Here is a 16,661-nt window from a genome sequence, read left to right on the forward strand (position 1 = left end):
GTGCACATCTGTTATGTTACACTTAGTGTCAATTTTTTCAATCAATCACAAGTCATGGCACATAGAATAATACTAAGTGTGGGATAGCAGATGTACACTCATCGTAAGGTAGAGGTAGCAATGGATAAACTTTGGGATGGTAGGAAGATGACTAGCAACCTACAAACATCATTTAGCTTGTGGATGTGGCAACAACATAAAAAAGTAATTGGAATTATGTCATTATAATATATAAACATTAGGTACAACTTCAAAATGAATGTTATACCAACTTCACCCCACATACATGGACAACAATTTATTCAAAAGGGCTGCTGATAATTAATTTTAAGGTCTATTTTTTAAGAAAAAATTGGTACTTTTCAGTAAGATGGATGAAAACTGATTCAACGTTTTACCTTTTCTGTTATTGCCATGTTCTTGGCCATATTGTTGAAGTAAAGTACTCGTTTTTTTAAGTTGTAAAAAAAATAATTTTAAATTATGGGGAAGAAATAATTTATTTTTTAGAGCTTCTTGTAATAATGCACAAATGATAACTTCTAATTTTAAAGAAGAACGTGGCCATGCCGAAGAAGAAAATGTAAATATATTACTATTAGTGTTACGGCACTAAACTAACAAGGAAGGTTGAACAAAAATGTCAAAATGGTTACTTGATATGATAAATAGTTACGCATCTCGATAGATTTCTTATCAAAATAGGTGAGAAATATTATCATTAGTACAAAAAACCAACAACTTATTAGTAAAGGATAAACAGAGCATATATAACATATGGAGTCTGAACATGACATGTTAGTTTTTTAAAAAAGATTAAAGTATAAGTTTAGTATAACATCTTAGTTTGTTTAAAAGTTTATTATATTGTATCGTTTTTAAATAGGCCACCATGTTTACCTTTAAATAAGGTAATTGGTATACTTTTAAGTTTTAACTATATTTTATCTAACTTTAATAATTAAATTATATTTTTATATACATTTTATATTAAAATGGTACAATATGAATATTATTATATAATACAATTAAGGAAGCTTTTAAAAAAAATCTAAATTTGACTTATTCACGAAAAAAGTTTGCCTGACCTAAGTTGTTACCAGTCAAGTAATAGGTCTCCAATAGATAGTCCAACCTATTTACATCGTTACTTATTGATAACGATATGTAATATATGAATTGACCTTACTTTAAAAATTGTTGTAAAAGAATCTCCTTCTAATAAGTATTAAAAAACAATCTATTCCTTATTGGGTAGAAGGAGGTGATGAAAAACTAATAACAATGGCAAAAATCTAACATAGCCATTCCTTTTTTTTAAAAAATCATCACAATTCCATATACTATCCTTTTAGAAAATGAACTAGTTGTAAAAAAAAATGAGAAGAGTTTGTATAAGTTATAGATGGTGAAAGGGTTGACATGTAATTTGAGTTATCCTCCCTCTACTTATCTTGTTTCATTTGTTTGTAAGAAACCACAACCAAGTGAAACTTGGAAATGGTTCTTCTCTCTCTTCTTTAGAAACACTCTTACAAAACAACACTTTCATTACCATGTCTTTTTTCCTTCGTTTCTCTCCTCACTTTTCACTTTCAACTTCAACTTCTTTTCTCTTTCCGATTTTACCCTCTTCCCCTTCATGTTCTCTCCCTTTTCATCTTCCTCCTCATTCACCAACCCCCCACATCACTTTTTGCCGCTACAGGCGCAGAGGTAACTCTACTCGTTATGGGCACTTCAAAGTTTGCTCCTTTTCCACCATTGGAGTCAATGGGGATGCACCATATGACGGTGAGAATCCAGAGGAAGAAGAAGAAGAAGACGAATATGGTGCTGAACATATAAGGGCTAGTGGTGGGGATGGGTCAGAGGAAGAAGAAGAAGAAGATGCTATTGTCAGTTCACTAGTTTTGCCTGAAAGATGGGATGTATTGGGTCTTGGTCAAGCCATGGTATTTCCCTTTTCATTCCTCAGTTTTTTTTCATTTTTTTCAGTGGAAAAATAGTTGCTCTGTTGCTGACAGTGTAATTTATCTATGAAGGGTCAAAGTTTCATTGCTTATGGATATGTTGTTAGAAATAATTATAGATTAAAACTTGTATTCAGTGATCCACAACTATATCATTAAGTCCTACTTTCTTGATATATGAAAATTGTGCACTGTCTAGCATTTAGTATTTAGTTCCTACTGGCACTATGCATTGAGTACTATAGTGGAGCAATGAAGTGTAGTAGTGTAGAATTCTCCATAGCTCAAGTATAAATAGGGGACTCTACCATTGTATCAAGTGCACCAATAATGGAATATGAAAGTTGTGGCCTTGGAGGTAATGATGTGGTTATCTTTTCTCAGTTGATGATTGCAATAAGAATGAGACAATCCTGTCCACTATATAGCATTTGTGCATTTTCTTGTTTTTTTTTTTCAGAATAGAGTGGTGTTGTTCCCTTGCTTTGGAACTTTTTAACATTTTAAAGTTCTCCCAATTCTTGTTTTCTGATCAGTTTCTCTAGTGCCGCGCTGAAGGGATGTGTAGCTTCATCATGTTGCAATAGATGAAGTTCGGAAATAGCTATAGATCTTATAGGGGCATAAGGATTTGGGTTTATGAGAAAAGAATATGATAATTAACTTACCAAAGTAGTTTATTAAATTAGTTTCTGAATTATGAACTTCTTTTAGCTTATTTCAATAAACTTATCAATTTTATGAAGATCAGGTCTTTTTAGCCTATTTAAAAAGTGTACTGAATAAGTGCTGTTGTTTTCCCAAATGTGTTTTTGTGTTGGAATTCTTCTAGGTAGACTTCTCTGGCACAGTTGAGGATGAGTTCCTGAAGAAACTGGGATTAGAAAAGGGAACACGGAAAGTTGTAAATCACGAGGAAAGAGGTAGGGTTTTGCAGGCTATGGATGGTTGCAGCTACAAAGCTGCAGCTGGTGGATCACTTTCTAATACTTTAGTCGCTCTCGCTAGACTTGGACTTCGTTCCGTTGGAGCTACAGCCATAAATGTTGCAATGACTGGCAGTGTAGGGAGTGATCTACTGGGTGGCTTCTACAGGTTTGCCTGCTCTATTTCTGCACTGCTCTTATTAGCTTTTTCATCAAATTGGTCTGGTTACTGAAGTTGTATCCGATTTAGCTTTACAGAAGAAAGAAGTTATCTTGAAACTTCCTTCCCTCATCAATTATTGATGGTGGAATGAGATATATGTGATTATTATCTTATGTTTAGCATTAAGCTTAAGCATGCCTTTGGTTTTTAATTTTTTGTTACTTTTACTTATAGAATGTGAAACAAGTAGACCATAGTGGGTAGGCATAAAAGATAATAGAGGGTAGGAGAGTGTTTAGGCTAAATTGCTTGAGTGATACCTCTAAGCCTCGTTGAGTAATATAGGCACAGTACACAATCAAATTCATAAACTGTATAATGTGATATCATATGAACTGATACCCCCAAAGTTATTATTATCTACATTTTGTTGATGATGTATTTGGAAAAGTATAGACGAAGCTGTGTTAATATTTTAACATATTCAGGTTTTAATTAATTGCAAGCTTTCAAGTGTCACACATAACACCATTGTACTGTATACTCACCCTTTGGACATAGGTTGCTGTGTTATTCAATGATTCCATCAGTTTCTTTTGGGCAATTGATATTTCATGAAGTTACTAACATTGATTGTCTAATAAATATTTCTAATTATTTTATAGAGAAAAATTACGCCGAGCAAATGTGCAATTTCTTTCTGAGCCTATCAAGGATGGGACAACTGGAACAGTTATAGTTCTCACCACTCCAGATGCCCAGCGTACAATGCTTGCATATCAGGTTCAATATGCTACAAATGACAAATATTGATATATACATATCTGCTACCTCTTTTGTTGCAACTTGAGAATCATGTGATAAGATGTTTCTAAAGATACATTTATAACAATTTATAGTGTGTTTATTCTTTTTTCCTCCCCTTCCGGCTCGAGTAATACAGTTTTATTTGTAAGAAACACATTTACATATCTAGATGCATGTTGAATCAGTCAACTATAGTAATTTCTTGGAAATTTCATGTATTCTTCTGTTTTAAAGTTGAATTGTGTACTTCATATTTAATTGTGTACGTTGAAGAAAACATTTGTCACTTAATGGACATGAAAGTTTGGTCAATGATAATGCCCTATTATTTCTTCAAGCATCAATCTTGGAATAGTGGTGTGTTGTAATTTGACTGGAAATATTTCATTCTTCCACAAATGTGCATTTGGAAATGTTTTTCCAATAGTTTCTGTATCTATGCAACTGTCTTTTTGCAGTTCTGGTGATCATTAGATTTGTCCTCCACTCGGCAACTGTTTTTGCTGGTTCGTTATATAGGTTTTGCTAATAAGAACAAGTAGCTAAAAATTTCATGGTAGGATGCATTATATGCAATTCAGTGATTTGACTACTATAAAGTTGTGTTTATTATACCTTCTCTTTGTATGCTATTATTAAGAAACATAGCACTTTTGTGTTGCATTTACCTTAGTTGAGGCTAATTTTATGTGCACTTGTTTATTTCCTTTTGATGTACGAATGGCGAAGATGCTAATTTTTCTGTGTTCTGGTGTCAGGGCACATCTTCAACTGTTAACTATGACATATCCTTGTCTAGTGCAGTTTCCAAGACCAACATACTTGTTGTTGAAGGATATCTATTTGAACTTCCTGATACTATTAAAACAATAACAAAAGCATGTGAGGTAGCTCGGACAAATGGTGCCTTGGTTGCAATAACCGCTTCAGATGTCTCTTGCATCGAGAGACACTTGGATGATTTCTGGTAATATTTTGTACTTGACTTTGGTTTATTTTCTAAATAATAGTTCACTCATTTCCACTGAATACCAAAATGACTTCATTCCCATATCAAATTGCATGTAATTCCTATCCCTTACCCACAATAATAAACATATTGACATGCTAGTTCAATCCTGCAGGAATCAAATAATTAAATTTTCTCATGTGTATTGGTATATTAGTTCCATACTAAAGTTGAGATAATAGGACGCAACATGTGGAAATGTTTTTATTTGTTCTATAAATGATAATACGAGCCTAGAATCGTAGATCATACTGTTACATCCTTTTATAAGTAACTTTGTCCATTCTTCAGGGAAATTCTTGGGAATCATGCAGACTTAATCTTTGCAAACGGCGACGAAGCTAAAGCACTTTGTAATTTTAATGAAAATGAAAGCTCAGCTGCAGCTGCAAGGTATCTGAGCCATTTTGTTCCTCTAGTATCTGTCACAGATGGTCCTAAGGGCTCTTACATAGGTATAAAAGGCGAAGCTGTATACATCCCTCCTTCTCCGTGTGTTCCAGTAGATACTTGCGGTGCTGGTGATGCGTATGCATCTGGTGTGCTATATGGTGTTCTAAGAGGTATATCAGATTTGAAAAGTATAGGTACAATAGCAGCTAAGGTTGCAGCCACTGTTGTTGGGCAACAAGGGACTAGGCTTAGAATTTCAGATGCAGTCAAATTAGCTGAATCATTTGCATTTCAACTTGATACACCAACCCTTCATTCTGATGTTGCCACTGATCATATTTCAAGCATCCAATCAGATGGCACTTTACATTGAATTCTAACATTCTTTCATTAGTTACACATTTCAAAGTCATGTACATACACTTTCATTGTAAAATAGCTATGCTTTCAACGGAATTACTTAGCTTTCCTTCCAGTTTTCGATCATCATTACTTTAATTTTTATTGCAAGGTGCATACTGTAAGTTTGTCTAGATGAACTTGTACCATGACTAATTATTGTTGAGTAATTTGATACCTATCTTTTATGAATTGAGTTTCTATATTTTGCAACTGTCTTGTTTTTCTTTCTGCACATAATGTAAGAGTGGAGATACAAAGACACTTTCAAATTAATTAGAATGTATCTTTTATTTTTCCTACTTATGATGTGCTTGTCATGATCCCTCCAAAAAAAGTATCCTCATCAGGTGACACCAGATTGTTTAATTCAATATCGTCTCTGTATTTTACTGTTTTTTTAGAAAGCATTACAGACACCATAATAATCAACATTTAAATTTCAATTCTAATTATTGAACTTTTGTATATTAAGCAACACCTTATAGGAGTCATTAGAACTTAGAAGATAAGGAACATGGAAGGATTTTTCTAAACATTTATGTCATTTACCAAAAGAGAAAGAAAGCTTGATATCTTGCAAGCTAATGAATTGTTGTTATTTTTTTACATAACACTCAGAGGGGATGGATGGATAGGATCCAAATCCATGAAGTCTATATGCATGTGATAGTCAAGTCAGATTATTGTTTAGCATTCAAAGATTTCGCAATGGGACTAAATTTTGTAATATTGGCTCCAAAAAGGCCTCTGGATTTGTTACATTCTCAGACTACAATCAACTTTTGACTCCTCAATAAATATGCATTCGATCTCTTTAAACCAGCTCAAGCCCATTATCGAATATTGTAATCACTGTGTTGGGTGGTAATACACAAATGTCTACCGAACAAAAGCATCTGGAGGAGCTTCTTCCGGAATCTGTTAAATAGAGACAGTAAACAAATAAATGAAACAAACAGAAAAAATGATGGCATCAGGGGTGGAGGTTGTAGTGGACGGGGTGAGCCAAGGCAGAAGACTATTACCTCTCCAGGATTCCATTTCTCTTTTAACCAAATACTGGCATCTCCAGACACATTCTCCACTTGGGGCTTATTTCTACAGGAAGAGACAACCATAAATACATGCAAAAGTATTTATAACTTGTGCACTAAGCTGAAACATTTTCAAACTCTACTAAGCAGAACCAATTTGATCATATCATTCATATATGCCATAAAGACCAAACAAAGCTAACAAATAAGATCTTTGAAAATCTAATTAACTTGTAAAAGCAAAATTATGCAGCAAGTTCCTTTAGGATACAATTTAAGAACACTTGCTTGCTTTTTATGACCAACCGAGCAGATGAAACCAATAATGATAACTCTCTAATAAACTTCCTGCGCAGTAGGAGAATATTTGAGATGGGAAATGTATGAATGAATTAAAAATCAACCTCAGAAACATGTCAGACGACTGTCTTTTATAGACATTGAGAGACCTCTTACAAAGTATAAAGCTCCCTTCATGTATTACAACTTTCAATGACAAACCATTAAGAGGTATGTACACAAATAGGTGCAATACCCATGTACAACAACCTTCCATGACAGGCATGCCCATTCACGTATCGCAACCCTCCATGTCCCTTCATTTAGGACAACACACACACTCTGACAAACTCTGGATCTACCCGGAAGGCAGAACCTTGAGAGGTTGTAATACACATTCCAATACTCAGGAGCTTAACTGCAGTCGTCTAGGTACACACCAGGCACAACCATTTTGGTCTTGTTGCAAATGCCAGTTCCTAAGTGTTGGCTTTTGGGCGCTTAGACACTAAAGTCCAGAGAGCATTTCTTGTTTCTGGGTTATGAGTGTTCAAGCTCCTGAACTGTGAAGCTAAAACTCTCAATAGGTAGTGAGGAATTCTTGTTTCCCCCATCATTTTGACATTTTTCTCAAATGAGAATTACCAACAGTACTTTATTTGAACTAAAAGACTTTGCTCAACTGTTGACAACTCCTATAGAAGTTAAGGTATAGAGCCTTATGAGATCTTAAATAGTTTGACTTAATTCAGTAGAATCTATCATAATCATTTCAAATTTACTGTTAGGTAGATCATGTGACTTTTGTCACAAACCTACTGATGTGCCCTTTCAAATAAATAATACAGAATGGGATTGGTTATAAGGGACATGTATAAAACAAGATTGCTCAAGAGGATAAGAGATTTACTTCAAATTGAAAATGCCTAACTAAATTGAAGATGCAACAAGCAGAAAACACCCAAGGGCTGGTCAGAGTTTTATAACATCAATTAAACCCTATTTGTGCATACTATGTGTACCTGGCCAGGCAATGAGAGAGAAAGTTCAACTAATTTTGAGTGAATAATGAGAACAGAAATTGGTTAAACTATGACTACTGCTTTTGTAGAACTTTAAATTAATGAGACCATGGACTTACAACTGAACATTCGAGGTTGTTTGAAACATTGCAAATGAGCTAAAGTCGTTGGAAGCAGTGGATGGTTGCTGAGTATTTGAATTGGGGCCACTTTGAGCACCTGAGAAGCCTTTGCCGCTTAGACTTGCTGTGTTGGATGCTGAAGAGTTTCCTAGTTTTTATTACAACATTAATGGTACAAATATGTGGGGAATAAACACAGAAGACAAATATAGTCATGGTGCTACCCAAATTACAACAAATACATACCTCCAAATCCAAATAAATTAGGCTGCACCGGAGTGCTCATTAGATGTGTACTTCCGTTTCCAAAGAAACCGGTCTGTGCTGGACTGTTCATTAGTGGTGCAGAAGGCCTAACAAGAGAGTTCAAACAGGTAACCTTAGGCCCAGAGCAGGCATAACAAATAAAATCACATCAAAAGAGAAGTACAAAATGAAGGGCAGAATCATAGCATGGGAAGGAGTGGTTGCAGACTAGCATCTTATCCATGCAAGAACACACACTATACTTTGTATTACACAGTGCAAATGGGACCAAAGTTCCAAGGGAAACCACTGTAACCTAACCAGTTAGCCATTACAGGAATCTTCTCAGACACCACATTCTCAAGACTCAGGTCAAGCTACAGTGCTTGCACCTGATACCTAACCAACTAATTTGTAGTAGCATCTAAAATATTAAAACCTCAGTCTCAGACTCAAACCAAAATAAAAAAAGGCTCATTTGTTTCTCCATTCTCGTGACAGTTACACCATAATCCTAAGCAAAGACAAGTAGTGGATAACAGTGCTAGAAAAACGTGATGCTAGTAGAGGTTTACTGCAACCAGCTGAAAAAATTAGGCAACACGCAAACTATCATGCCCCTTCAATATCTTTATAAGATGCATACTGTATTCCACTGGAGCTCTCCGCACTCATTGTTAACTAAATTTGGATTTTAATTACCTGAAGTCATTTTCCAACACCACACAACTGAAGATACAGAAAATATTTTCCAATAGGTCATTACCTTTCAGAACCCATGTTCAATGAAGCACCCAGTTGGCTAAAGCTTGAGACAGACAAAGGACCACTATTTTGAGTGGTTCTTGAAAACGGATTTGTGTTGGCTGCAATGGACTGCTGATTTTGACTGTCAATAGAGGAATTCAGTGGCTTTGTGTAGGGTTGAGAAAGGAGCTTCTCAAACTCAACCATCTTAGATTTTAGTATATTTCTCTCTTTTTCAACCTGCAACAATATATTTTCCGGTTAGGCAGAGAATACAAATGTATGAAGTAACTGTCACATTGTAGTTGTAAACATACAAAATAAATTGTAGAGAAAGCTGTTGTAAATAGAAAATTAATCTTATTAGAGGAACGTGAAATAATTACAACTGTGGAGAGAATAGGTATCCTCCAAGAAATGAGAAACAAAAGGAATAAAAAATGCAACAAAGGTATCGAATCCAATCTCTCTGAATATCATAAATGGAAAGTCCCTTGAAATTAAATCCAGAATCTTACTATCGATTGCAGAGTCATCCCCTTCTTAGCATCCTCATAAGCTACCGCCCTTAATTCTTCATAGCTAACATCACCAACAATGTCACAAACAGCACTGCAAGAAAATAAGTTAAAAGCTATGAGAAAACATAGTTATCTTAGAAGTGCACTGGTTTAGATTCTTCTAGACAATTTCTCCTACAAGATTAAAAGATATAGTACATTCGGAATAGACAACATGATTTTGTATGATTACAGAACATTTTGAACATAACATAATATAACATACCCTTTACAATGGCTATAGCATGTAAGTATCCAGAGTGGTTTTTCTTGCTGAAAATCTTCAGAAATCTGACGCTTGCAGGCTTGAGGATCAGTGCAACTTGAATGATATGAAGAAAGATTTAGTAAAGTATATAACCTAAGTGTAAAGAAACGATGAATAGTACTAACTTGTGATTGAGTGGTTGAGAATTATTAGCGGATTGACGTGAAACGGCGTTCTGAGGATTGGAACGGTTCCATTTGTTTTCAAAAGGCTTGAATCCAAAGGGATTGTTGTTGTTGTTGTTGTTGTTGTTGTTTTTGTTTCCAAATCCGAATGGATTGTTAGTGTTTTGTTGTGGTTGTTGTTGTTGTTGTTGTTGATGTAGATATCTACACCTCTCACCATATTGACAACTGAAACAAATAACAATAAAGAAGAAATCAAAAAGATGAACAACACAGAAAAGGCTTGAATCCAAAGGGATTGTTGTTGTTGTTGTTGTTGTTGTTGTTTTTGTTTCCAAATCCGAATGGATTGTTAGTGTTTTGTTGTGGTTGTTGTTGTTGTTGTTGTTGATGTAGATATCTACACCTCTCACCATATTGACAACTGAAACAAATAACAATAAAGAAGAAATCAAAAAGAAGAAAGAAAGAAAGAAAGAAAGAAAGAAAGAAAGAAAGAAAGAGAAAGAGAAAGAGGACCTACCTCCCTCGCTGAAAGTTTCTGCAAACGTCTCTCATCTTCTACTTCCACACTTCCAACCCTAGATATTCTCTATTTTTTCTCAAATCAATATATGCATATCGGTATAGTGATATAAAGGATTTGATTCTTATGAATAACATTTGTCGGGAATGGTGAATAGATATTAAAAGGGATTAGTTCTTTACCAAAAAAATGTAAGGAATGCATTTGGTAGTACCAAAAAAATTACATTGTTCCTAACAAGTTGGTACACTACCAATAAGGATGTTAATTGAGTAGTGAAGACTCTATTAGATCATAGAATGGATCAAAAGGTGAAAAGTGTGATTTCTGATAGTAACACACTCGCACATCATAAAATAAATTAGTTCTTTAGCAAAATTGCAAGGATATCTTTTTGATACTACATAAAAAACAAGTTAATATATTAATATACGGGTTCACAAAAAACTAAAAAATCAATAGATAAATTCTTTGGAGAGATAGTCTTGTACTCTAGAAGTGATTGTTACTACCAAATTAAAATATATATATTCTTCCTACTTGCCTACTATGTTGCTCTATTTGAATATATTATCTATTATTTATATTATTTTTTTAAATAGTTAATAATAATTAAATATAAATAATGAATAATGTGTAAAAAATTACATTATTAATATATATATTTTTTATTTATTTACGATACGAATTTTTAATGTAAATGAATATATTTATTTCATAGACATCAAGAAGCTGGGCTTAGCATAGGTTGATTTAAAAATTCAAACGTTTTATAAAAAGTAGGTATAAATGATTTTGTAAACCTCGATTTTAAACATCTTTCAAATCAATAAATCAAAATATTTTAAGGTTAACTTTTATGTTATTGTTTTCTGTATTATATCCTTTATATCAAACAGATACTAACACCAAAACTTAAAAGATGGGTTGGAGTTTCGTCTTTGTCCATCCAACTGAGTACAAACTTGATAAACATTATGTCAATTTCCTATTTCAAAATTTCATGCCTCTTTCGATCTCTTTGAACTCACAGCTCACATTTCGAAATGGATTAATTCTACATTTAAAAGGGTGAAAATATATCCTAGTAATACTGGAAAAAATACCTCTTATTATCTGATTATTCAGATTTTTCAATAAACAGAGCAAGACAATTACTTTTTCAAAATAAATATTTAACTCCATATATCATGCTTCAGGTAATTTAAACGGTGTATTAGACATATTTAATTAATTTTGTAATATTTAAATTACATTATTTTTTTCTAAAATTAGTAATGTAAAATATGAATATTGATACACATAAAAATGTAACTCAATTGTTAATATTAGACAAACTTAATTAAAAATAATCATGACACTCTATTTAAATATATGTTTGATGACCTATTTAGAGACTTGTTAAAAAATAGATTTTTAAATTGGCTTATAGAATAGAGTGAGACTTTCAAATAATTTAATCACATACCTTCAAAATTTTATAGATGTTATATGCGTCAAATTCATGTGGTCACATGTTATATAGATCGAACATATTTAAAATTAAACCTAACTTATCTCTTTTCTTGAAATATCCACAACATAAAACTTCAATAATTTATCATTATATCAATATAAGAAAAAATATGAAAAAATAAATGATATATAGCTCGGATACTTAAAATCATATGCTAGTTGGTTCACGGAAGTATATATATGAGACTGGGTTCAATCTCATGATCGATATGATTAAATGTAGAAATAAAATATAAAATTTAATGAGATATTTGTATCTTTTTAGTTTTTTTTTTAATTTTGAGTCTATTTGACTCTTCTGAATTGCATATATTATTAATTTTGTTCCACAATGGAGAGAAGAGCTAATTTTAAATAAAATAATTAATTAAATTTTAAAAATAATAAATTAGTTTAAAAAAATCAATATTTTTTTAATAATGTGAATGGCACCAACAGGTACATGATATTAAAAATTATACATCGATAAGACATTAATTACTCATGTTGATTTAGTGGACAGGGAAAGAATGACATGATAAAATAATTTATCATAGGAGAAAAATGTATACATCAATAATATATCAGTTTTGTATATTTTTATTGTATCATTCACTATTAATATTTAATAATCATTAATTTATTGATTCTTTAAAAATACAAATAGATGATGAATAATATATTGATTATGTATAAATTTTTACTCGAATAATATATATATATATATATATTATACTCATAAAGTATTCTCCATTTATATGGTAGAAGCATCATGTTCTGGTCCTCATTCATGGTATTGGTGCTGGTCATGTTGCTTTGAATAAACTACGGCGCAAAGAGGGCTTCGATTCATTTAAGAGATAAATTGATGTTTGAAAAAAATAACAATAATTGGAGCCACGTGGGACAACATGATTGGGGCAAAGGAAAGTGATAGGCATTATAAATAATAATATGATAAAAAATAAGAATTCGATTTTAAAAAATAAATATCACATGACATATTATAAATATCTTTAGAACATTGGTTTATTTTTCCGTATTAGTAATTGAATTTCTTAAGTATAATAAATATTCATGTCACCTGCATAATATTTTTGTTGGTTTAATCAAAACTAATTTCAAAGATGATAATAGTTTGGATTATTCTCTAACTATCAGAACACTCTTCATGTATAAATATCCTCCCATAAATATGTGACACATAAAATTTTAAACATTTATAAATCTCCAACATGTAGATACGTGTCATTTAATTTGAATATAATTTATGAAATTTAAATTAAATCTCAATCATTTTTTAAAATATAAAAGAAACTACCCTTCCTTATCCTTTAAATAAGGATTGTGGTAGGAGGCTAGATTGTGTTTACCGGTAATACCGGTAATATTTGATGTCAACGTCTCCGTCACATCATCCACCTTCAACTTCCACATTCGGGACTCTTTTTTTATCCACTCAAAAATATAAAATAGTTCCACTCAAAGATACCATATACTTAATTAATATTAGTAAATACACTCTTATTTTTATATTGGTTTCATATAGTTATAGGCAAAATAAGTGGATTTGCACTACAGGTAATTATGTTTAACCCGAGAATATTTATAGATATGTGGGGTAATTCTCCTTAAAGATATTTTTATCTACAAGACTCGAATTTAAAGTCTTGCTTAAGGGGAATCAAACATGTATTACTTGAATCAACATCTGTTGGTAACTGTATGGTTTTGAAGTTAATTTTCTTTTTAACTTGGACTTGTAACTTTTTGTTTCATCTTGTTGTTATCTCGCAACTCTCAATTTGATATATCAATTACTTAAGAATTAAACGGTCTATAAAATAATCTAAGATGACCTTAAACACAGAAAATAAGTTATAATACAAAGTGTAAGATAGAAAAATGTAAAGATAAGAGAATTGTAGAATAAAATCTGGAAATTAAGAAGAAACAATAAAACTTAAAAGCCGTAAAGAACAATGACACGATACAATTTATTGGTGTATTCCTACGTGCATTACACGAATCAACTTGTAGTCTATTATTTGGATAAGAAGCCAAACTCCAAAAGCAGAATAGAGAAGAAACAAAAGCCAATAATTAAAAATCGCACTTAAAAGACAAAGATAGTGGTCATGTATGAAACAAGGGGAATATAATAATAATATAAACACTCATCATAAACTTTTCTATTGTCTAATTTGATGCTTCTATACAATTCCTTTCTACAAACCCACTATATACATTTAGCATCATATTCACATACAACCACATGTGAATGCCATTCTTATACCGTACACCCCAATCTATATATATATATATATATATATATATATATATATATTTCCTTTGCTTTTTTTGTTTTGTTTTTTGAAGGCTATTTTTCTTCCTAGTTTCTGTTCTATACAAGATATAGTAGTGTTTTCCAACACCGGCCTCATTGAACAGGGCGCAGGTATTGTACACATGCAAAATATAAACCACATTATTTTTAAGTAAAAAGTAAATTTTATCCTTAAGGTCATATCGGTTGTCCAATTTAGTCCCTAACAAAAAATTTACAAATCAGATAGGCTAATGATGTAAAAAGTTAGGGACTAAATTGATGGACGACCAGAATCGAATCTTAAGGATCAAATTGACGATTTACTCCGATATAAATTTTGAAACTTTTTGGAAGTAAATAAGACTAGTATTGTATAATAAGCCCTCCACCCATTGGAGATCTATGTGGAATTCCTTTTCTCCTCTTAGCAGTTCTGTAATTGACAACTATTGGTGGTGGAGTTGAAGGTGTAAAGCTATGGATTTTGTTTCTAACACTTCCATTGCTAATACCACTCATTGATCCTTCAACATCTGACCCTTCTGTCTCACCTAACTTTTTCTTCTTCTGGAACTTCTTGGAGGATCCAACAATCTGAGAAGAAAATTGAAATTTTGAACAGATCATTCATATCCACACACCTATACTCATCAACTACATTCTTCTTGCTTTATCAAGGGAAACATAAAAACTACATCTTTAATGTTTACATACTTTATCAAGAAAAAAAGTAACAAGGTTGTTAAAATGGTTTTACAATTTACATCATTCCTAATATTCTATGAACTCAATTCACTATTAGGTATATATAAATATACATATATATATATATATAGTTGATAAGTTATGCACCTTACAACCAAGAGAGCAGAAGGAGAAGGAATCAAGAAGGGTGCGGTGACAGACTTGGCAGGTATTGGTGACACCTTTTCCAGGCCTAGGTTGAGGCCTTTGATTCAAGAACACAATCTTGGCACTGTTTATTATGTAAGTTTGGACTCTTGTTATGTCCACAAATTTCTGTATCTCAGATACCCTTATCACATCATGGTATGAAGACCTCCTTATCTTTCAAAATTGAAACAATAAAATGTGATCACTAGAGATATTATCCACATTATTTATTCTAGCTCAAATAAAATACAATTATCTAAACAATCAGAGCAAAATTGAGTAGTAATAAGCAATTATTCAAAGAGCAAGTTTCATATGCAATGTAAAGTTAGCATTAAATGGCACGTGTAACCGATAAAACCAATAAAGAGATTTTTTGGATCAATCAAAAGGGATTTGGATTGGATCCTAACAAATACAATGCAGGAACACATTACAAAATCACAACAAAATTGGATCTAGGTGAGTCATAGATCCTCAACACAATCCATGGATCAATGGTATTTCATACCTGAATTGTTGTGTGTTCTTTGTGGGAATTAAGACAAGCAGAACAAAGTGCTCCATTCATACACTCCAAACAATACATATTGCATTCACTCTTGTGAGAATCTGCGTGGACTTTGCATTGAACAAAGAAGCTTGTTTGTAGAAGTGGCTTCAACCATGGTGGCCATTCGTTTTCTTCTTCCTAAATTAACACAAAAATTATAATAAAAAATGAATCTTTTCATTGAAATAAAGAACCCCATGTGTTTTATATATGATAGGGGTTGAATTTATGCATATTGATTGTAGTTATGGACTACAAGTACTAACCAATACATTTTTATAAGAATATAATAAAAAAGTACTAACCATATTTCTCTTGATACAATGGTTTTGAGTTATGGAATTGTGTTAATTATGGAGTCATATGAAGTGATTGGAGACAGAAGGAGGAAGAAAAAGAGAAATTTATTCTGAAAAAATATAAGGATGAGAGAGAAGATAGAGAGAGAATGGAAGAAGTGGGGGTATAGTTATGTAGTGGCGGGTAGGGACTAGGGAAGGTGTAAAGTTAACAAGTGCTTATCTACATTCTTCTTTAAACTCCACAACCCAAACCAAACTCCCAACCCGAACCTATCATTCATTTTTTTTCTTCAAGTATGATCACACTTGATGCAATCATGTTCGAACCACGAACATTTACAGATACGTGCGATTAACTCTCTCAATAATTATTCTTCTTTAAAACTTCACAACCTGAACCAAACTCTCCACCCGAGACTATCAAGTTCAAATAAAGACTTATACGAAGACATATATATTGAAAGATAATCAATAAAATTTTGATAAT

The 16,661-nt window shown here is 32.3% G+C and overlaps 3 protein-coding genes across 4 annotated transcripts; 1 reads left to right on the forward strand and 2 right to left on the reverse strand.

Annotated features, from left to right (window-relative positions):
* Positions 1,349-16,376, reverse strand: LOC109355578. 2 transcript variants are annotated; one of them, XM_019598805.1, is made up of 7 exons: positions 16,178-16,376; positions 15,831-16,010; positions 15,278-15,493; positions 14,783-15,019; positions 9,254-9,257; positions 7,251-7,256; positions 1,349-1,363 (listed from the first exon to the last, which is right to left on the reverse strand). In XM_019598805.1, exons 1-4 carry the CDS (start codon positions 16,178-16,180, stop codon positions 14,789-14,791), a joined length of 630 nt encoding a protein of 209 aa, XP_019454350.1. In that variant the 5' UTR covers positions 16,181-16,376; the 3' UTR covers positions 1,349-1,363; positions 7,251-7,256; positions 9,254-9,257; positions 14,783-14,788. The 2 variants fall into 2 exon arrangements, with proteins under 2 accessions (XP_019454350.1, XP_019454351.1); XM_019598806.1 differs by lacking the exons at positions 1,349-1,363; positions 7,251-7,256; positions 9,254-9,257 and having other exon boundaries at positions 14,266-15,019.
* LOC109355577 (uncharacterized sugar kinase slr0537) lies at positions 1,446-5,752 on the forward strand. Its single transcript, XM_019598804.1, has 5 exons — positions 1,446-1,955; positions 2,806-3,068; positions 3,728-3,845; positions 4,628-4,836; positions 5,170-5,752. Exons 1-5 carry the CDS (start codon positions 1,557-1,559, stop codon positions 5,642-5,644), a joined length of 1,464 nt encoding a protein of 487 aa, XP_019454349.1. The 5' UTR covers positions 1,446-1,556; the 3' UTR covers positions 5,645-5,752.
* Positions 6,230-10,695, reverse strand: LOC109355579 (zinc finger CCCH domain-containing protein 16). The gene is made up of 10 exons (XM_019598807.1): positions 10,600-10,695; positions 10,360-10,500; positions 10,077-10,280; positions 9,910-10,005; positions 9,642-9,735; positions 9,143-9,363; positions 8,377-8,483; positions 8,128-8,281; positions 6,699-6,771; positions 6,230-6,591 (listed from the first exon to the last, which is right to left on the reverse strand). Exons 1-10 carry the CDS (start codon positions 10,632-10,634, stop codon positions 6,553-6,555), a joined length of 1,164 nt encoding a protein of 387 aa, XP_019454352.1. The 5' UTR covers positions 10,635-10,695; the 3' UTR covers positions 6,230-6,552.

Source organism: Lupinus angustifolius, chromosome LG08 (genome assembly GCF_001865875.1).
Source record: "Lupinus angustifolius cultivar Tanjil chromosome LG08, LupAngTanjil_v1.0, whole genome shotgun sequence".
In the NCBI taxonomy this organism is placed as follows: Eukaryota; Viridiplantae; Streptophyta; class Magnoliopsida; order Fabales; family Fabaceae; genus Lupinus; species Lupinus angustifolius.